The sequence below is a fragment of the Sinocyclocheilus anshuiensis genome, unplaced genomic scaffold, assembly GCF_001515605.1.
Source record: "Sinocyclocheilus anshuiensis isolate Anshui unplaced genomic scaffold, SAMN03320099.WGS_v1.1 scaffold434, whole genome shotgun sequence".
Taxonomy (NCBI): domain Eukaryota; kingdom Metazoa; phylum Chordata; class Actinopteri; order Cypriniformes; family Cyprinidae; genus Sinocyclocheilus; species Sinocyclocheilus anshuiensis.
Window position 1 is genome coordinate 552,169 of NW_015544145.1, and position 21,526 is coordinate 573,694.

At 36.8% G+C, this 21,526-nt stretch overlaps 2 protein-coding genes across 3 annotated transcripts in view; one reads left to right on the plus strand and one right to left on the minus strand.

The window, feature by feature from the left end:
* Positions 1 to 6,592, plus strand: part of LOC107695119 (complement C1q tumor necrosis factor-related protein 6-like) — a 9,198-nt gene extending 2,606 nt beyond the window's left edge. Inside the window, exons 1-3 of one of the 2 annotated variants that reach the window (XM_016494925.1) lie at positions 781 to 811; positions 2,580 to 2,765; positions 5,283 to 6,592. In XM_016494925.1, coding sequence (XP_016350411.1) covers positions 2,588 to 2,765; positions 5,283 to 5,830 — 726 coding nt within the window. In that variant the 5' untranslated portion in view covers positions 781 to 811; positions 2,580 to 2,587 and the 3' untranslated portion in view covers positions 5,831 to 6,592. Of the gene's footprint in view, positions 1 to 780; positions 812 to 2,579; positions 2,766 to 5,282 lie in introns of those variants that run through there. The other variant, XM_016494926.1, reaches the window with a different exon arrangement.
* A 7,454-nt stretch (positions 6,593 to 14,046) lies between these two features.
* On the minus strand, positions 14,047 to 19,590 carry LOC107695120 (beta-1,4-mannosyl-glycoprotein 4-beta-N-acetylglucosaminyltransferase-like). The gene is made up of 2 exons (XM_016494927.1): positions 19,327 to 19,590; positions 14,047 to 16,355 (listed from the first exon to the last, which is right to left on the minus strand). Exons 1-2 carry the CDS (start codon positions 19,549 to 19,551, stop codon positions 15,105 to 15,107), a joined length of 1,476 nt encoding a protein of 491 aa, XP_016350413.1. The 5' UTR covers positions 19,552 to 19,590; the 3' UTR covers positions 14,047 to 15,104.
* Positions 19,591 to 21,526: the final 1,936 nt, after the last annotated feature.

A 21,526-nucleotide genomic window follows, 5' to 3' on the forward strand; every position in this document is an offset into this window, starting at 1 on the left:
TTTTTTAAATACTAAATGATTATTTTAGTGTATGGGGTAATCTCTAGTAATTACTATTATTTTATATAAAGATGCATAAATATCTTTTAAGTATAGAATATAGTATAGCATATATATTTATATTTAGATAAGTAGACGTGTGTACGTCAAATTTTATTTAAATTGTGGGGATCAGCCGATGATTGAATGAGAAAAACTGCTTAATAAACATGCAAAACAATGTTTTAAAGAAAGTGTAAAAATGCATGGGTTTGATAGGGTTACATGGGTAGAAAATACCATTAACTCAGTATAAAACTAATTAAAAATCACAATTGGAGGTGAACACAGGTCTCTAAAGACCAAAATCTGGGTTATTCATGTAACAAGCCGCATCCTGCAAACATGCATGCAACAGTTCATATTGAGTTTATGTTTGTGTGTACTTATGTTTATGTTCACAACCGTTGTGGGTTTTCACATTGTTCACTCAGTTCTAATGTAGAGCAGGGAAACGTTTGAAAGAAACAGACATAAAGTTCTGAAAGCAGCTTGTTTGGACACACAAAGGTTTCCCTTCTTTGAAATGCTTCTGACTAGTAAACGAGTAAAATAAATAGGAAAGTCTGTCTCAGCTGGCAGGCTGATTGCGTTGTATGTTCAGGAAAGGGATGGGAGAAAGACATTGAGGGTGAATGAGAAAGCAAGAAAGGGAGGGAGAGAGAAAGAGGGAGGGAGAAATAAGCTGACCAAGGATTTTTCCGTTTCTCTCTTTCTCTATTTCTCTTCTCAGCTCACTGACCCAACTGCAGCTGCAAACGCAACAAGTACTGTAAGTTTTGCTCACACACACACACACACACACACACACACACACAGCCACATGCACTTACAATGACATCTGCAAGATCAGATATATTCTGCTTCATAGTTCGTTTAGGCGTATTATAAAGTAAAATGAGTTTTGTAAAATGGCACGTTTGTAACCAAAATGTGCAACCTCAAGATGATCAGTAAGTTACAGTGCTCAAAGTTTTTTTTTTTGCGAGCTAGTTAACATCTTGCTAGCACATGGAGACGGAAAGCATGTGCAAAGTGTTCTTGCTCTGCCACGGCTGATGTATCCCACACGCCTGCACAGCATCTTTTACAGTTTTACTATACAGTAATATAGGAAAACAGACTTCATGTGGTTATTTTGTTTTAGCGTTTTATTAAAGGATTCAATTTTGTTGCTGCAGGCAACATTAAATCAACAGGTGATGTTGATTGTTGCACTGAAAATGAAAAGTTAGAACAGGGGTCTTCAGACATTTTCAAGCCCCTTGGTAGAGACAGAAATGACCTGTTACATGCCGTACTAAAATGGTCATTGCATTTTAAGCCTGGTTTAAAATAATCACATTAAACATTAAAATAATCATTATTGATGCATAGAGTACATTACTTTTTTAATTTTGTTTAATACATTTGTATTGAATTGACAGTGAAACATTTAGCCAAATTTCAAAATGCATTAATTTCATATGCATTAATTTTTACCAACTAATTAATTAATTAATCAATCAATCAATCAATACTTGGTGGTTGTGGATCATCTGTTGAAAACGCTTGGATTAGAATGTAATTTTTTGGACTTTTTTGTTTATTAATTAGTCAAAATCTGTTATTTGTTACATAAAAAATGTTTTGATCTGAATCTGAATAAAAGTATTGATTTTTTTAATGCTAATACTAGTGTACTTCACATTTTGAGTGTTAAAAACAAACCAACGAACAAGAAAAAAAAAAAAAAATCTATCCTACAGATTTTCATTTCATTTTCCATTTTGCCTTATGATGCTGGTTTCAATATTTGCTGGTTAAATACATGTATTCCACCCACAAGCAGTGCTTTTTTTGGCCAAGAATTGCTCACTTAATTAGACAGGAAGAGATGTTTGACCACATGCAAAGCAACCAGCTAGGTTTTCTTCTTTTATCTGCTGCTTTGGGACAGTTTGTCTGAAATAGATTACACCATAATCATAAAGCAGCATGGAAAAAATGTATTTAAATAACTGCCCAGTGGTCTCCATCTGATATGATCCACGGAAATGCAACACAGCCTCATTGTTTACACTTTTTGGGGGACTCAACTACATTTAGCTGGGACATGAGAAAGTAAGATTAAACCTCAGCACATATGAATTTGGAAGTGTTTTAAAGTCTCATTAGAGTTATCAGATGAACTCTGGAAGGTACGAGCTGGATTCTGTCGAGTGGAGAGCAGATCAACTGAAATCTGTTAGTTTAGCTGTAGTCGTGTGCAGGTTGGACTCAGACCAACAGGAACATTCATCTGTGTTCTGAAGGGGCCTACATTTGTCAGGCTGCATTCCACTCTTAGCATTATCCAGAATCCCCTCGCTTTCTATTTTTCAGGATCACACTGATCCAGTCTGCCTTAATGATCCCACTAATAAATACACAGGTGCTTCCACAGTCTCGCATTAGTGAAACAATAACAGTGTGTGGAAAGTTATTATAGGGAGCGGCTGGAATACACACGAAATGAAAGCCATTACTCTTATGAGTGCATGTTTACTCTTTTATCTCAGATCGCACAATGTTTGGGTCCCTCCTGCTTGCCTGTCTGTTTCTACATCTGGTAGTCTCGATACCTCAACCGGCCTGCCGTCGATGCTGTGACCACCTCCCACCACTAGATGACGCTGCGACGCTCAGAGAAAGCATGCCTGCAATGCCTGAGGTCCGCACATACATCAACATGACCATTCTCAAAGGTACCCGAAAAAGTGCTTCAGCTTACATGACAAAAACGAGTTGTGTCGCTCATAAAGGTATCCCTATTCTTTCGGAGTAAACCCTGAAAGAACCCTAACACTGTTTATTGCAAAATCAGCCATTTTTGGCCTAACCAAAAATGAAAATTTGATGTAAATGTACTCAAACACAGGCCATCCAAGATGTAGACGAGTTTGTTTCTTCATCAGAACAGATTTGGAGAAATGTAGCTTTACATCACTTGCTCAACAATGGATCCTCTGCAGTGAATGGGTGCCGTCAGAATGAGAGTCCAAACAGCTGATAAAAACATCACAATAATCCATAATCCAGTCTTGTAAACTGAAAAGCTATGTTTGTAAAAAACAAATTCATCATTAAGACATTCATAATCTTGCTTTCTCCAGTGAAAAAGTTGTCTTGTCTGAATCAGGAGAGAAATATGCACAGATCAAGCCCTGTTTACAAGTAAAACACAGTAAAATAAAATAGATAAAACATACAGCTTTTCACTTCATGAGGTGTTAAGGCTTGTGGATTACTGTAATGTTTTTATCAGCTGTTTGGACTCTCATTCTGATGTCACCCATTCACTGCAGAGGATCCACTATGAGCAAGTGATGCTATGCTGAATTTCCAAATCTGTTCTGAAAAAGTAAATTTTCAGCATACTTTCAAGTTTGGTTGAACTATTCCTTTAAACCACTTAAAGCATGTGCCGTACATGATGTTTCAGAGTCAAATAACATTAGCACAAACTTTAGCAAATATTGAACATCTCATTGTAGCCAAACTTTGACCCCAATGATCCTTGTTGGATTTTAGTTTTCCCTGTTTCCCAATCTATTGCTTTTCTGGCACAAGTGCTGTGGGATATTTGTTCTGAACCGCAAACTAAGTATAAATGTAATTCAGCTGGGAAATAAGGCATAGGCTGAATAATGTGAATATGTGTTTTCAGCTGCTTTCTTCCCCTCTGTGAGCCTCAGTTAATATCTGCTCCACTGGAGGCCTACTTGGTGGACAGGAAGTGACAAACCTGGCAGGAAAGGTGCTGATGTGGCGGGAACCGCATGAGAGTTGTTTTATGTGTCTGTGCATGCACAGATGTGCATGTGTTTGTTACATATATGGGAATGAAGCCTGCAGCAAATGTGATCTGTGGAAATTCTGAGCTGAGGTCACAATTGGTGCCAAAATTGTATGTTGACAAAAGACAAAGAAAAAACTGAACCTAAGATAAGTGTCTGAGAATGTCTTTTGTCATTTTAGAAGCTGTGATTTGAGGTTCTGGGGACTTATTTTAGTTTGCCAGAATTTGTGCTTGTGTATTTACAATACTGAAAAGCCACAAGCCTTTCAATATGGAGCTCATAATATAATTTTATTTAGAGGTCCAAACTAAGCAAAAATATCCAATTTGGTGCAGTATCTGATATTTTTATGGCCATAAAGTCAGATGCATTTCTGATAGCTTTTATATAAATCAATGAGAACTTGATGCTAGAACTGATAAAACAGTATAGCAGGCTATACTTCTACAAATTGCATATAAATATCAGTTGTCACACAATTTTTCCCAATAATATGTCTTATTAAGATGATATTTAAATGCTTAGTGTTATGTGCAGAGCTCTGTAGTTTTTATTGTAGGGACAGAACATATAATGCAATGCAATTCAACAATGACTGAGCGATGACGTTCCTCAAAAGCTTGAGGTATCATGTCCGATAATCACATTTTAACATGATTTTTTTTCTAAAATATTATGTATGGATAGTCAAGGAAACCTATGTTGATTCAGTCCAGTAAGTGTTCATCTTGAAATATTGCAAAATAAATAAATAAATAAAAAGTCAATCTTTCATTTGAATAATCTTACATTGATCATGTTAATAATTTAGAAATTTGTGTATCAAATATGATTCAGTAGGCTTTATAGGTTGAGCTGGGTAGATTACTTACAAATTGTAATCCATTACTGATTACAGATTACATGATGAAAACTGTAGTTAGTAACATAATCTAGGTTACTCATTTTAGGTCATGTATTCTGACTACTTTTAGATTATTTTTTATTAAACTTGTTTTAAACTTACCATTAAACATTGAAAATATATTCCTTGAAATATTTCTTTCTTTCTGTCTCTCTTTGTGAATATAGTCAAAGCTGAATGGTATGACACACAGCAGGATTTTTCGAAAGGAACATTTAAAATAGGTAAAAAGAAGAATTAGGGAGAATCAATCAATTATGAATAATTTACTGCCATTGCGTAACTGATATGTAATCATGTAATCCTTAAAAAAGGAACTGTAATCTGATTATGAATATTTTATTATACCCTAATTACAAGTACTTACATGTAATCAGTTACTACCTAGCCCTGTTTATAGGGTTAAAGTTAGTTACATTGCAGAAATATTTACTATATCTACCTGAATAATCCGTTTACGTTAGGCTCTTTCTGACATTTTTGCTTTTTCCTTACACCTTGTTATCTGTCTTTATAAGGTGACAAAGGTGACCGTGGAGAAAGGGGAACTCCTGGGAAGCCTGGGATTGAGGGTTCCCCGGGACCATGGGGGACTGAAGGCCTCAAAGGAGATAAGGGACAGGCTGGCGCTCCGGGTGACGTCTGCAAATCCCAGCATTCTGCTTTCTCAGTGGGCCGACGGAAGTCCCTTCACAGCATTGACAACTACCAAGCCCTGATCTTTGACACCATCTTCGTGAACTCCCCCGAACACTTCGACATGTTTGCTGGGAAGTACCGCTGCCAAATCCCAGGAATCTACTTCTTCAATGTGAACATCCACACGTGGAACTTCAAGGAGACGTACCTGCACATCATGCAGAACAGCCGCGAGAAGGCCATCGTCTACGCTCAGCCCAGCGACCGCTCCATCATGCAGAGCCAGAGCGTCATGCTGCCTCTGCAGGAGGGCGACGAGGTCTGGGTCCGTCTCTACAAACGTGAGCGCGAGAACGCCATCTATAGCGACGATGTGGACATTTACATCACCTTTAACGGATACCTCATCAAACCAGAAACGGAGTGAGACCAGAAACGGCGGTGGGAAGGAGTGAACGGGATGTTTATGGACATGAAGTTTGAAAATGTGCCAAAATGTTTGATCATTGGAGCAGCTTTTACAAAAATGAAAAGCATCCAAACATTTCATATTAGATTTCTGCAGTCCAAACAAAATTCCTAATGCAGAGAAATCAGCTTTTTCTACTTCAGTGTGGGGTCTTATATATGAAGAGAACCGGGAAAGTTGTGGTCACATTAGCAAAATTTCATTACTTCACATTAGGACGTACTACTGACAACGCAAGTTAGTAGGCTATAGAAGAATAAAACATCATCAGCATGCCCGTGGTAAACAAATAGAGCAAGATGTATGGCATGATGTATGAGCTTTGTCAGTTGTGGTTTCCACCGGTATTCCTTCTTTTCGCCTCCATTGTTTTAAGCTTTAGCGCCATGTCATGTTGATCGGTACGTCATTTCATGTTGAATTTTTATTGGCTAGTCAGTAGACATAGGTCATAGCATGGGGTGACCATATGTTCTCTTTTTCCCGGACATGTCCTCTTTTTAAACTTAAAAAAATGAGCCCGGCCGGGATTTCTAAATCGCCCAAAATGTCCGGGATTTGGCTTTTGCTTTCTAGTCGCCATTCATTGTATGCGTTTTTGATTTAGAGCCCTGCCAGGAACTGTTTTCTTAATCCCGCTCCCGCTGAATTTCTGACCATTATCGCCACCTCCCGTGATTTTTGTGTCCGTTGCTGCCACAAACATTCTAATATTGCATATAATTTTCATGCATCAGGGAGCCGCTATCAATATGCGGGGTATTGAAATCTCTGTTGAATGAGCGCTCGCTGTTCACTTTCGATTTCGCGATCACACGTGCTCTGTGTAAAGGAAGATCAGATATTTGTGACCCTGGACTACAAAATCAGTCATAAGGGTCAATTTTTCGAAATTCGGCCGAGATACAACTATTTGAAAATCTGGAATCTGAGGGTGCAAAAAAATCAAAATATTGAGAAAATCGCCTTTAAAGTTATCCAAATGAAGTTCTTAGCCATGCATATTACTAATAAAAAATGAAGTTTTGATATATTTACAGTAGGATATTTACCAAATATCTTCATGGAACATGATCTTTACTTAATATCCTAATGATTTTTGCCATAAAAGCAAAATCAATAATTTTGACCCATACAATGTATTTTTGGCTATTGCTACAAATATACTCCAGTAACTTAAGACTGGTTTTGTGCTCCAGGGTCACATTTGTCAATGAGCTCAGGATCTGTTGAGCATCAAATCCTCCAGTATGGTCTTGTCAGCCATCTCTCCTCTCAACCTGTGATCAGTCAAATCTGACTCCTGCAGCTCGTGTTGGATGCAGGGTTGTCAAGTGTTTTTTTTACATGGAATTAGGTTACTTTTAAACTGTTGCCATGGGTTGATTTCCCCCGTGGATTAAAGGTTTGAAATGTTGCATAAATTACATTTGACTGAAATGCTTATATTGAAACATTTTGCATTCTTCCTATGATAAAACTGCTAGATGTTAAGTTTTGTGAAGGAGAGCCACTGGTAGGAAGCTTTTTAGCTGCGTTTATGATCAATATGCATAACAGTGACTGTAAAATATGTATTTTAGGTATGAAAATTACATATTTTGAGTTTTGATATTTGGGATATGGTCATTGTGCTACTTTGAGTGCTACTTTGGGCACTAAACAACCAACCACACCCCAGCCCCCGCCCCGCCAGCCCGCACACACTGTCCTCTTTTTGGAAACGTAAAATATGGTCACCCTATCATAGCAGCAAACACACTGTGAGATGATCTGACACTGTTTTTCGCAGAGTTTTTCACAGTCTATCTTTGGTCACAAGACCGTGACAACGGCCATCTTTGAACCTCTTTCACAGTACGACGTAGGACCAACATTTAGGAGCCACAACCAATGAAATTGGTACTATTGTTTCACGTTGGGCATCTTTAGTCTGGGACAGCCTAAAATTATATAGTGTATATGGGATATTACAGGGAACGGTCTTCAGAACTTTGGCTAATGTTTTGGCAAGATTCTCTCAACGTTCTATAACATTAACCGAAAGTTTGTTCAAATTTGAAAATGTTAGCACAAAAATGTTATTTATAAATCCATAATGGACCATTTTTTTCTGCATCATTTTAGTTGGATGTTTGTCTAACATTTTTTAAATGTTAAGTTACTTGTTTCGGAGAGTTTGCAAAATTATCAAATCGAACGTTCCCTAACCCTTCGCATTAGTAACCAAGAAAAAACATCAACGTTGGACATTTTGAATGTTTAGAAACATTCAGAAATAACGTTTTCATGGCTTAATTGGAATGCTGGTAAAACGTTTTAAAACATATTTTTGATAGCTGGGTCCATGAAGCACAGCTCATACAGAAGTCACTTTCAGACCTTACAGATTTCTTTGGGTCAGCGCTAAGAATTCGCATGACCAACTGAACCTGACTGAAATCTGCATGGGGACATTTTTTGGCCCTGAAAGTCCCAGTCGCACGGATTTTGGCTGGATTGCCCCTCGCAAAATGTCTCAGAGCAATGGTAAATATGACTGCACCTTAACAGCATCCAAAATGAATTCCAGTGGTTCTTAACTGATGGATCAGGATCCAAAACATGAGCTGCAGGTCCGTTCTGTTGGTTTGTAACCGTTCTGTGGTTGACATCAAAATCTGTGTGTACAGTAGTTCAGTGTAATTTTATTTCACATGGTGGAAGATAGTCAAATTAGGCAGATGCCAACATGGTCAGGTTGTGTGAGGTGTTGTAATCTTCAAAAAACAATGAACAACTGTATGCAAAACAAAAGAAAATGCCTCTACAGACCAGGCATCAGATACGAGGTTTGGTGCTGGCCACGCGCTTCATAGAAATGCTAAAATTCATGGTGATACTAACCAAAATGTTTGACATTAGGGACATTTGTGTTTAGTGTTGGATGAACAGTTCTGACCTCCAGGTTATCTCCAGATCTGAAGCCAAACCAGTTGAGCACTACTGATGTAGTCCAGATATTTAGGTCTGTGTAGGCTTTTTCAAACCAGGCAGGGTCTTCTTAAGATCCATCAGCGGCATCTGAGAAATGGTAGCTGGTTTATGTTAGCTGTGATAGGATGTTTACAAGGCGTGACTGACTGCTGCTGGTCCCTTCGGACATTAACAGGCAACTGGAGTCATAACAAACCAAGTTCACATTGAAGCATATGCTTGCTAAGGCTGCATTTATTTGATCCAAAATGCAGTAAAAGTAATGTTGTGAAATATTTGTACAGTTTTAAATAACTGTTTTCTATTATTATATATTTTAAAATGTAATTTTTCCCGTGATGCAGAATTCCAGTCTTCAGTGCCACGTGATCCTTCAGAAATCATTCTAATGTCTTTAGTGTCACTTTTGATCATTTTAAAGCATCCTTGCTGAATCAAAGTGTTAATTTCCTTAAAAAAAGTCCTATTGACATCAAACTTTTAAATGGTAATTATTATTATATCTGGCTTACGAATCAGCCATTTGTTGGTTTTAGATGGGTCAGGTCCTGAGAATCTGCTTTGAGTGTGTGTGGTTGTGTCTGGCTCTGTTTATTGAGGGGAGGGGGGCTTTTTGTTGCTGTTCAACAGGATGTATGTGGCTTTCCTTTTTCAGTAGCAAGAATCCACTTGAGAGAGACTCACATGATAGAAATATAGAGAGGGAGAGCGAGATTAAATGTTCTGAAACCACAAGGCACCGATCTCTGCCCCAATCAGTGACTTCAATAGTCTTCAATAAAAGCTGGCAGTTGTTTTTTTTAATCTTAAAACCACTTCAGTCTGGACTGCAGAAACCGGATCTCAGGAACGTAAAGATTTTAAAATATTAACAAGTAAAGAAATGGTGCTGAGGATAAAAAACACACATCTGGTTGCATTGTTACCAAAGAATGAGGTGCTAAAAATTATTTTTTATTTGAACACATCAGGTGCTATAAATTACATACTTGACCATCATTTTAAAAGGTTTTTGTTTGTATATGAATAACTCAATGGTGCTTAATGTTAAAGTACAGTAAGGATGTCTAGCATTTCTTTGATTATGTTAAATGCCACAATAAAGGTTTGTTTTCACTGATGTCCTTTTGAATTATTGATGAATGCAATCGATATTTTCTTGCCCTTTCCTTATCATTGAAAACTGTGAATTGAAAATATAACGTGCATTGCTGCAGATGGATGTTTCAATCTCAACACATTCCAAAAAACATTTTCTTTGTCTGTAAAAAATAATAGGCTTCAATCTCAATCCTCGATCCAATGCAGGATCTTTATGGATGGTGTTATGGATCTACTTTAAAAATGTAAAAATTCTTCTTAGAATTTTATGTTTAACCTATAATATGGGTAAAATATTCAGACCACATTTTTATTTTTGAGAGAACTACTTGTTCAGTGTGATATCTGCCACTGAGCTCAAATTTTTTATCGGATAGAGAGCTTGTGTTCTAACACCCTCTAGTGGTGAGAGGAAAAATGCATTTTATTATAATCACAATAATACCAGATTAAATAATCATATCGGTCTTTTATATAGAAAAGATGACTTAGAAAGAACAAAAATCTGATTTTATTTCTCCCAATAAATACAAATTCATCCAAAAATTTGTTTCTACATGTATCATTTGTGATTGACATGAAAAAGCAACTATACATTTCTCTGAAACAAATTTTACATAAAAGAATAATCAACATTGAGTAAAATTATTCACATTTTTACAACAGTCCTGTGCAACCCCAAACACAAAAAAACAGACATGAAAAATACAATCTCATTCACATTAGTTCAATAAACACAATCTGAAATGTCAGTAATTGCACAGCAATCATTAAACAACGAAAAGACAGTGACTGCAGTTGCGTAAAATCCAGTGTGCTGACTGATGAATATCTGAAAAAAAACTGCCCTATTTGATGTGTTGGACAGTAAAACAACCATTTGCTGATCATTATTCTACTGTACAGATTATGGCTTCTAGTTTCTCTAAAGGAAGTGCAATAGTTTAACATGTTGGCCCAAGTGCATATTTCTCACATCTCATGTAAACATCAAGTTGATTTTCTCTGCAGGGTCCCTGTCACCTCAAAGATCAGATGACACCATGGAAAAGGAACAGTTGACAATTCTATCATATTTAGAATAAAAGGAGATGTTTCACAAAAATTTTCACAAAGAAACAAAACAAGACATGCAAAAAAAAAAAAAAAAAAGCAATAACCATCTTTCAAAATATCACTTTTCATGCTGATATGCAAGTTTGTCTATTGTCCAATGCGCATAACTTTATGTAAATAAGCAACATCAATTATAGATATAGGTTAGCTAAAAATACAAATTTGCTTACCCTCAGGTCATCCAAGATGTAGATGAGTTTGTTTCTTCATCGGAAAAAAAGATTTGGGTAAATTTAGCATTGCACCACTTGCTCATCAGTGGATCCTCTGCAGTGAATGGGTGCCGTCAGAGTCCAAACAGCTGATAAAAACATCACAGTAATCCACAAAAAAATCCACACAACCATCAGTCCATCAGTTAATGTCTTGTGAAGTGAAAGCTGCATGTTTGCAAGAAAAAAACTAAACAACATTGAGGCATTTTTAACTTCAAACCATTGCTTCTGGTCAAAATATACAAGTCCTCTATCCATTCTCTTTTTCTCCAGTGAAAAAGTTGTCTTAGAGAAATATGCATAGATCAAGTACAGTTTACAAGTGAAAACAGTTCTAAACAAATATGTCAGTGGATTTTTGATGCGAGAGGACAACAGGGAATGGGAATGTTGTTGTGGACTCATATTTTGGCCAGAAGCATCGGTTTGAAGTTAAAAATGTCAAAACGATGGATTTGTTTTTTTATAAACATGCAGCTTTTCATTTCACAAGACGTTAACTGATGGACTGGAGTTGTGTGATGTTTTTATCAGCTGTTTGAACTCTCATTCTGACAGCACCCATTCACTGCAGAGGAGCCATTGGTGACGCAAATCTAGTATATTTAAATTTTTGAGTGAACTATTCCTTTAACAATGCATTCCGAGTGTACAGATCTGAGAAAAACAACTTTGCGCTCTTTGGTCTCCGTAAATACTGGCAAAAGTCTCTCTCATATTGCAGCATCTGAGCAGGTTATACAAGGTTGCATCTCTCCCATGTAGGAAGGGGAAAAAGACAAAGTAGCTCAGATTTGATTTCGGTTCTCGGCCTACCACCCACCTTCTGACTGACTCGTGGGACAATCCAGCATTATTACTAAACCCTGTCAACTTGGCAAGCTTTCTACCTGAGATAGACGCAAAAACAAAGCAGGATGACATGAGCAAGAGTGCTGATGCTATAATATCACAGCCGGGACAATTTAGTGCAACAGATTCAGTTTTTTTTTTTTTAAATACAAAAGTTCAATAAATGAGAAGTTTATGGATTATGGGTTTATGGAAAAATCCAGTTTGTGGATTTCTTTCACAGAGGGAGGTTAACAGAAGTTAAAATTAAAATGGCACAGAGGAAAGTTTTATGGATTAGGCCAAAATTAAAGTTAACACCAAATCAAAACTTTTTTTTTGTCAATAACGTTTTAACTGACAAAGTGAACGTTAAAAGATGACATATTCATGCACGATAGGTCAACAAAAATGACAATTCTGTCATCAGTTCTTCCTCAAATTCTTTCAATTGGTTAACTCGCGCTAATATCAGGTTTTCTTTTCAAAGCATGAATGCAAATAATGCACTAATGCAAATGAGGCAGCAGTACCGGTATGACTGTAATTACTCTGCAGATTTCCTTTGTGAACACAGAAACTGTTACTTGCACAGCATTCATATGAAATAAATATTCATATGAATAAACTTCAAATCAAAATATTGAGTCAATTTAAGTGCTATTTGTTTTGAATGCTTTCATACATTACTATGATAATCAATGTACAGCATGGTGATCTTTTAGTAATGAAATATGAGTAACACCTCATTGGGTAAACCTTATCCTTTATCATCATTTGGTAACCAAATGACTTCTGTTGTATTTTCTGTCCATCCTGTGGAAGTCATACAGGATTGGAATGACATGAGGCTGAGTAAATGATGACAAATTTCCTTTTTGGGTGAACTGTCCTTTTAATTATAAACTCCGAGGTTTGAAAGCCCCACTTTATAAACCTTCCCATATTCGTCTTTGGCTATTTAGGTTTGTTATCGTATAATTTCTTTCCTGTTGCCGCTAACTTTGCTGACACATGACCAGGCCCTTGCTAACTCAGTTCCTGAAAGGATATCCGGTTTCAAAGCAAATGTTAAAGACCCACATCAGGGATACTGATGGCTAATGCTTAACGTATCCTTATCCAAGCACACAGAGCGTGACTGACCATAAAGCTTCGAAACACAAGTCATCAGCAAAATCTTAAACCTTTAGAGGCTTCGACAGGCCATCATAGTTCAGTAAACTATGAAAAAGTGAAATTACAGCTGCAATATCATTGTCCTTTACAGTGTAAAAATCATTCAAATATTAACAATACTGATTTAGATTTTTTTTATCATCTTGTATAAATTGTATAAACATCAATAAAACAATACCATTTTATTTGCAAAATGTTGTAAGATAACACGTTTTTTTACATATTATTTAGTATATTATTATATGTGACCCTGGAGCACAAAACCAGTCTCAAGTCGCTGGGGTATATTTGTAGCAATAGCCAAAAATACATTGTATGGGTCAAAATGATTGATTTTTCTTTTATGCCAAAAATCATTAGGATATTAAGTAAAGATCATGTTCCATGAAGATATTTTGTAAATTTCCTACTGTAAATATATTAAAACTTAATTTTTGATTAGTAACATGCATTGCTAAGAACTTAATTTGGACAACTTTAAAGGCGATTTTCTCAATATTTTGATTTTTTTGCATCCTCAGATTCCAGATTTTCAAATAGTTGTATCTCGGCCAAATATTGTCCTATCATAACAAACCATACATCAATGGAAAGCTTATTTATTCAGCTTTCAGGAGATGTATAAATCAATCAATTTTGAAAAATTGACCCTTATGACTGGTTTTGTGGTCCAGGGCCACATATTATTGTTGTATTTTTTAATATTATTTAAATATTATTATTATATTTTACCTTGTTTATTTTTACTGGGTGAAATAGACATTTAAAATATACATTCTTCCAGTGTAGATGAAAAATCATAAAATCCTAAAGTATACCTGTATCCTGTTTGTAATTGTAAGATAGCATATCTTAAACCTTTAGAGGCTTCGACAGGCCATCATAGTTCAGTAAACTATGTTCACTATGTGATGCAACAGTAATTTATGCACATCGTTTTTTTGTTTTGTTTTAGTCAACTTATCAGACCTTTGAAACTTTTAAGATCGTTGCACCAGCAAATAACAGATTTTTATATCAACACTTCAATGCAAATAATGCATTAATCCCGATATGACTGTAATACTCTCTGTAGATCTCCTTTATAAATACAGAAACCATTATGTTTTTTTTTTTTTTACAAGATATGCTTTTTGACGATTTTGCCTTTATTTTAGATAGGACAGTGTGACGACAGAAAGCAAAGTGGGAGAGAGAGGGGGGGTGGTGGGATCGCTAAAGGTCTATGAGCTGGGATTCGAACTCGGGACGCCCGCAGCGCAACGGCGCTATACCTCGCTGCCCACGAGGCTATCGGCGCCGACCATCATAGTGGTTTAAGCCAATTTAGTGCATAGCATTCATATGGAGTAAACATTTCTATAAATAAACGTCATATCAAATCAAGTCCATTTAAGTGCAATTATTTTCATACATTACTATGATTACGTTTGGAGATCTTTTCATAGAAACTTGAGTAAAACCACGTTGGGTAGGCATCTTGGTGTCACCAGATGGTGCGCATGGAGAATAATCTCATTAATTGTAACTGTTTTTAAACCATAAAAACATAATTTTATAGCCATGAAGTGGCTAAATCACTTGCTATAGTTCTTGATAGAGAGTCTAAAGCAACAAATCTGGATAAATAGTAAAACATGTTGGTATTCTTTTGTTATTATGGTCCGTCTGTGATGTGGTGGGAATTCATAACAATTGTGGAACTTGAAAACTGAATCACGAACCACAAAAGGCTGTGAAACTCCTTACTATCATTCAGTTTCACTTCTCGCTTCAGCTTATTCAGCAGCCCATTTGAAACCGACCCATTCCTCTTAATGTTTCTCTGTTGCATATGGGTTCTCAAGCAAGTAGCGATATTTTTCATAGTTGTCCAGCAGGTATTTGGGAGCATACATATGCTCTTTGGGGTCTGAGGGTGGGTAGTCTGGAGCAGACCCATCAAACCAACCCCCTGTCCGTATTAACTCTTTAATATAACTCATCTTCCGTTTCTCGCGGTAATTGCCCCAACGTGGGAAGTCTCCATTTTGGGCCGATATGAGTTTATAATAAATTCCTTCTGGTTTAAAACACCAAGAACAGTGCCATCCAGCATAGTGAATTGGGCTTCCGATGGCCCACGGCACCAGAATGCGTCCCGTGGAGTTCTCGTATTCCCGGAATCCCGACATGGAATAATACGACCGGCGCCGGAGATAAATGCCATCACCCTTGTAAACCTTAAAGAGCATAGCTGCCGTGCAAGCAGATAAAACGTCCAGCGTTCCAAACTGCCTCCAGTAGAATCCGTATAGGGATTTGCGCATGTGGATCCCGACCGGTTCCGTCCAGCCGTCATAGAGCTTGAGGAAAAGGATTCCACCTCGAGCAGGAATTTCATCCGCATCATTGATGACGAAAACATCGTCCGCTTTGAAGCCCTCAAGCCTCGACATTCCGTTTTTGGTTAAATACGTGCGGAGGTAATCATCCGCGATCCAGCCGTCTGCGTGACCGCCATCAGGAAAATGGTCCAGGAAGACGTACAGGATTTTGTGCTTTATGTAGTCAAACGTTCCGTTTAGGATCAGCTGCCGGAATAAAAGAGGTCTTGAGTCACCGTATGCAGTGAAATTGGATTCGCAGACCAAAAACACATCCACGACATCTCCAAGTTCGTGGAATCGAGCGTGTAGTAGGTCAAACTCGTGGTTGATGTTGATGGCATTGATGACCCGACGTGGAACTTTTCTGGGTGTTACTTTTGACTTGGACGGGAGATTGGAATGATACACAATGGTAGGGATGCCACAGTGAGGGCCGTGCCAACCCTGCCGGCAGGGACACTGAAGCACCTTCTTGTCTGCGTTGATTGCTTCATCTTTGGGGCTGATTTTTCGGCGATGTTGCAGTAACCTGCGGTGAGATGCAGAGGCGGTCATATCCGTCCCCTCTCTGAAGCACACTGCTCCGGATTTGGTGTGGATGAAAAAGGCTGTGGGATCATCACGGAGTACAAAAGTACGTTCATGAATTTTCCCATCTGGAGGATCTGGCAGGATCACATTTGAGTCAACACTGACCTGTTTGGAGGAAAAGAAGATCATTATAAATACAGTTTCATACATCTATGGTATGAAAAAGTTACATTTTTGTATTAGCTATGACACTTTATATTATTAGTTATTCTGTCATTTACTGGGACACCCAAATCTAAAATATGACGATTCCCTTTAAACAAACAAACAAATATAAACACAAATATTAAGCGTGGTATAAGTTTCAAATGTTGTAAACTTAAATGTATAGACCTGAAGTAAAAATGTTCAATTCATTTGTATTTATCATTTTTAGCACTGTCCCAAGTGAGCTTTATTCTGTAAGTGTGCAAAAATGTATTGTTAAGCATTTTTTTTAACCCTTAAATGCATGAATGTTCTGCCAATCATTTTTACATATTCGGGTCTTTAGCGACCCGGACTTATATATCCAGCACGGATGGATCTCTAACGGCTGCAATAGCAAAAAAACTCTGATATTTTAAGAACAATTACGGAAGAATAGAATAAAGCATATTTTGTTACCTTTTGAAACTTAAAAGGGTTCAATTTGATCGGCAATGAATCTTTTAAAGTCCACTTATGTTATTCTGCATGCTTAGGATGTGTTTGTTTCTTTCTATGGGTTATCGTAAGAGTTTTTCCATTGTTTTAATTTTAGATTTAATATAACATTATAATACCAGGCATATTTTTAAATTTTTTTTATTATTTAAAGAAGAAACCAAACCAATGTATATATGACATTTGAGGCTTAGTACTATAGAAAAGCAATAAAGCCATTCAAACCAGTTAAATTTTAGCTGATGATATTCACTTGTTTTTATGCCTGCGGTAATTATGAGTGAAACATCACGTCATCATTGTGTATCAAACAGTGCCAACTTGAGGAAAAAAGATGCATTGCACGTATTGAGTCATCAGATAAGTAAATATGTGACCCTGGAGCACAAAAGCAGTCTTAAAGGGAGTTCACCCAAAAATGAAAATTTGATGTTTATTTGCTTACCCCCAGGGCATCCAAGATGTAGGTGACTTTGTTTCTTCAGTAGAACACAAACGAAGATTTTGCACTTTGATGTTTTTCCTTCTCTTCACGAATGAACAGACTCGTGTTTCACTCTTTGGTTGTGACCCACCAGTTGAAAACCACTGAATTGTTCCGTATCTCACCAATCATACTCACATGTGTGCCTGTTTCTTCCCACTCTTTATTCAGAATATGTTACAGGTCCACGAATTCCAAGAAAAGAAATAGAAAAAGACTAACTTTTTTACACTCCAAAGTGTCAGAGCCCCCCTGACTGTGGTCCATTTTCACCCCTGTGGGAAGTGTCCGCTCATGATTTCCCATGTACAAATGTGTTTGAGAGTTTCTTGTCATCTAAGAGGTGTTTTAGTGCCATTACAGGGTTTGTGTAGCCTGGAAATGGGGATCGGGTATTAAAGATGCATCCGTCACAAATCTCAGTCCATAACTACAACACTTTATATCCCCCATCTGCTGGAGAGATGCTGCAAAATAGGGCTGCTTTTCTCTCCCCGTTCTTCTCTTTCCATCTCATGAACACTTAACAATAACTGTGGAACACACACTATTTATACACTCATACACTTATTTATCTAACACACACACTTAGTCTACACCTCAAATGTGCACATAATATACCTGTACATACAAAACTGTCTATTGTAATATACCTGCACATACAATTGTCAATTTATACGAAAACCGGTGAAATATCGGGTGGTGTGTACTTCCGAATGTCCAGCAATTCGTCTCTGGTGAAACTGATTGCAGGGATATAACTAAAGACAGGACAAACTAACAAAAACAACTGCGGAGCATGCCACGGAGGCAGCCATCAGCGTCGGCGCCATCGCCATCGCGCCTAATGATATCCTATCATTAGGATATTAAGTAAAGATTCCATGAATTCCATGTTCCATGAAGATATTTTGTAAATTTCCTACCGTAAATATATCAAAACTTAATTTTTGATTAGTAATATGCACTGCTAAGGACTTCATTTGGATAACATTAAAGGCGATTTTCTCAATATTTTGATTTTTTTGCATCCTCAGACTCCAGATTTTCAAATAGTTGTATCTCGACCAAATATTGTCCTATCCCAGGGGTAGGCAAGTTCAGTCCTAGAGAGCCGCAGTCCGGCAGAGTTCAGCTCCAACCCTGAAAAAAAACCTCACCTGCCTATATAGCCTTAGTAATCCTGAAGACATTGATTAGCTTGTTCAGGTGTGTTTGATTAGGGTTGGAGCTGAACTCTGCAGGACTGCGGCTTTCTAGGACCGAACTTGCCTACCCCTGTCCTATCCTAACAAACCACACATAAATGGAAAGCTTATTTATTCAGCTTTCAGATGATGTATAAATCTCAATTTTGAAAAATGGACACTTAAGACTGGTTTTGTGGTCCCGGGTCACATATAGTTGCGCAGAAAAAAATACTTACACATTTACATACCTCGGGTCTCTAGCGACCCTATACACTTTTTACAAAAAATTGATCAGAAAACAGGCATTCTTTTATATTTTATATTTTTTTCTATGTTTATAATGAATAGTTTGAGGAATACTAATAAAGTTGATGTCAAACTTTAAAAAATGAAGGAGGGAGAGGGTAGAGAATGATGTACCGGGTCGCTAAAGACCCGAGGTATGCATTTAAGGGTTAATCAAACTGGTTGGGTCACATGGTCTTGTTTACAGACTTCAGCTTATGCCCAAGATATATATAGCATATATATAGCTTGTTAAAGTCTGTAAACAAGACTACATGACCCAACCGGTATAGTCCAATTTTAAGGCCTAAGACAAAATTGCTTGGTTTCTGTGTAAAACACGTTACATTTAAAACTCAACACAGACCCTAAGTGACACATTAAAACCAGGCCCAAAACCCAATGAGTTTTCAGGTCAGGTAACAGGCTAAGAGTTCAGACTGAAACCCTTAGACCTCCCTTTTGACTCTACCTTCAGGTGGCTGTGTTTGTGAAAGTCTTGCTGGGGGTGGAAGTCAGCAGCCGGAAAATTCCAGAAGATATCACTGAACATCTTCAGAGACTTTAGATGGGTGGAAGGAGCGGAGAGCTCCTGCAGCAGTGAAATATTGTGCAGGGCTTTGTAGTAATGTAGGAAGGAAATGACACAAATCCCCAGTAAGCACAACAGGAAGACTTTATGCCTTCTTATTCTCATCCTGTAACACAGAGAAAACTCTGTTAATGTAAAACATAAGCGTGTCACTCAAAATCGTCTGGCTGTCTGAGTGTCCTCTCAGTTCAAAATAACAGCTAATTCAATAGCGGCAAGCTAACGCAAAGACACTTAGCGATCTCTTTTTGCAGCGGATCACGGGAGTTGTTTAGAGACGAACTAACACGATTTAGTCCTTAATCATTTTCTTCTCTCTTACTGAGGTGTTTTAGTCTCAGTCCACGAATAGATTAGCAGTGTTGTGCAGCATTAGCCACCATGGGAAAGACTAGCAAACGGACTCAAGCTCTGTGTGAACAGCACCTTACAATGTGTGTGCAAGTTGATCAAAATACACTATGCAAATCCAAAGATAATTTATCTGATTAGCTTGCAGTATGATTTGCATTAAGCAGACTGGAATGGTGAATTTTGATAGACATATTCATCAAATATGAACAAAAAGCGTATTATTCAAAACTCTTTGGTAATCTTTACGTTAGTTACAGTAACTGTTGGAGTTGTCGAGAGCCAAGAGATAACAGCTTCTACTGACTGTAAAGACTGTTTTTTTACTGTTCATTGAAACTTATTTGCTGGAACAGCATCTTAGGAGCAATGCATGGTTTGGTGATTAGATGGTGATCAAGCAGGACTAAGATATCAGTAACTATACAGTTTATGGTCATCCCGACTGAACATACAAACTTTGTTAGCAGACAAGAAACTTCTATACAAGTTTTTGGAGTTACATTACAACTGTAATAATTCTAACTATTATTGCACAGTGTAAATACAACAGTATTAAAAAAAAATATTGATTTTATAATAATAAACAATGAAAAATATGTATGGACTTTTAAAATTATTTTTATATTAAATAATATGAAAAATGCATGAAAATTATTTTAATGAAAAACACTGCAATAATTTAACATTAAAAAGTAATAAAAGTATAATATAAATATATGTGTTTTTTTCATGGTGGGGGTCAGGGAAAATTTGCAAAGCAAGTAAAAAAAAAGGCCAGCATAATCTTTGTTAGCAGACATCTTTAATGTGTTCATACACTCTGTAATGTTGCAGAAAATAATAAGCAAATGTTTCCACCCCAAACAAAAACTTTGAGACAAATGGACCTGGGTGGAGACCAGAAGAATCAAGGAAGAGGTTTTACTGCTGCAACATGTTACATAAAAAAAAAAGAAAAAGCAAATGAAAAAGGGAGGAAAAAAACACAGACACTGAAAGGAGTTGGGCATGAACCAGGGTTTTTATCAGTAACTAAAACCATAAAAAACAACCTTTTCATTACTTAAAATAAACATAAACTGAAATAAAATCTAAAAAACCTATTTTATTTCAGCTAGTTGTCATTGCAACATTTCTCGTTTTCATTTAGTTGAACTTGGAAGTATTAAAGTAACTAAAACTAAAACATTTAAAATATATATATATATATAACAATTAAAGCTAATAAAAATGACAAAAAGCACAACAAAATTGCTAAAACCTTAACTAAAATCAAAACAGGAAATATAAAAATAAAATCTAATTCAAAATATTAACAAAAAAACTAAGAGTTTTTGTTGCTGGTTAAGGTGTAGCATATAACTGAGATTAAAAAATATCCCAAAACTACTGTTACAAAGCTCTTTTTATCAATGATAATAAAATGACCCAGTCATAAACTTAACGTGAAGACAGATCCTCTGACAGGACACTGAGAGAGGCTGAGTGAATAATTCACCTGACCTGTGAGCTCAGTTTTTCTCTTATCACCTGTTTTCTCACCTCCCAGCGTTAATACTGAACAGGATCTACTGCTGAACTACAATTCATATCCTTAAATATTATGTTTAAGTATGGTTTTATATGGTACGAAGGTCAGTGTTTGACCACATGATAAATCATCTTTTTCGTCAATCATTAACACAAACTTTTTAAAATATTGTGTGTGTGTGTATATGTATGTATC

Bases quoted from the DNA above. Each gene is read 5' to 3' on its own strand.
- LOC107695120 (XM_016494927.1), bottom strand. From the start codon at position 19,551: ATGAGAATAAGAAGGCATAAAGTCTTCCTGTTGTGCTTACTGGGGATT. The intron at 16,356-19,326 runs GTAGAGTCAAAA...TCCTCCAAACAG, and splicing joins ACAAACACAGCCACCTGAAG to GTCAGTGTTGACTCAAATGT.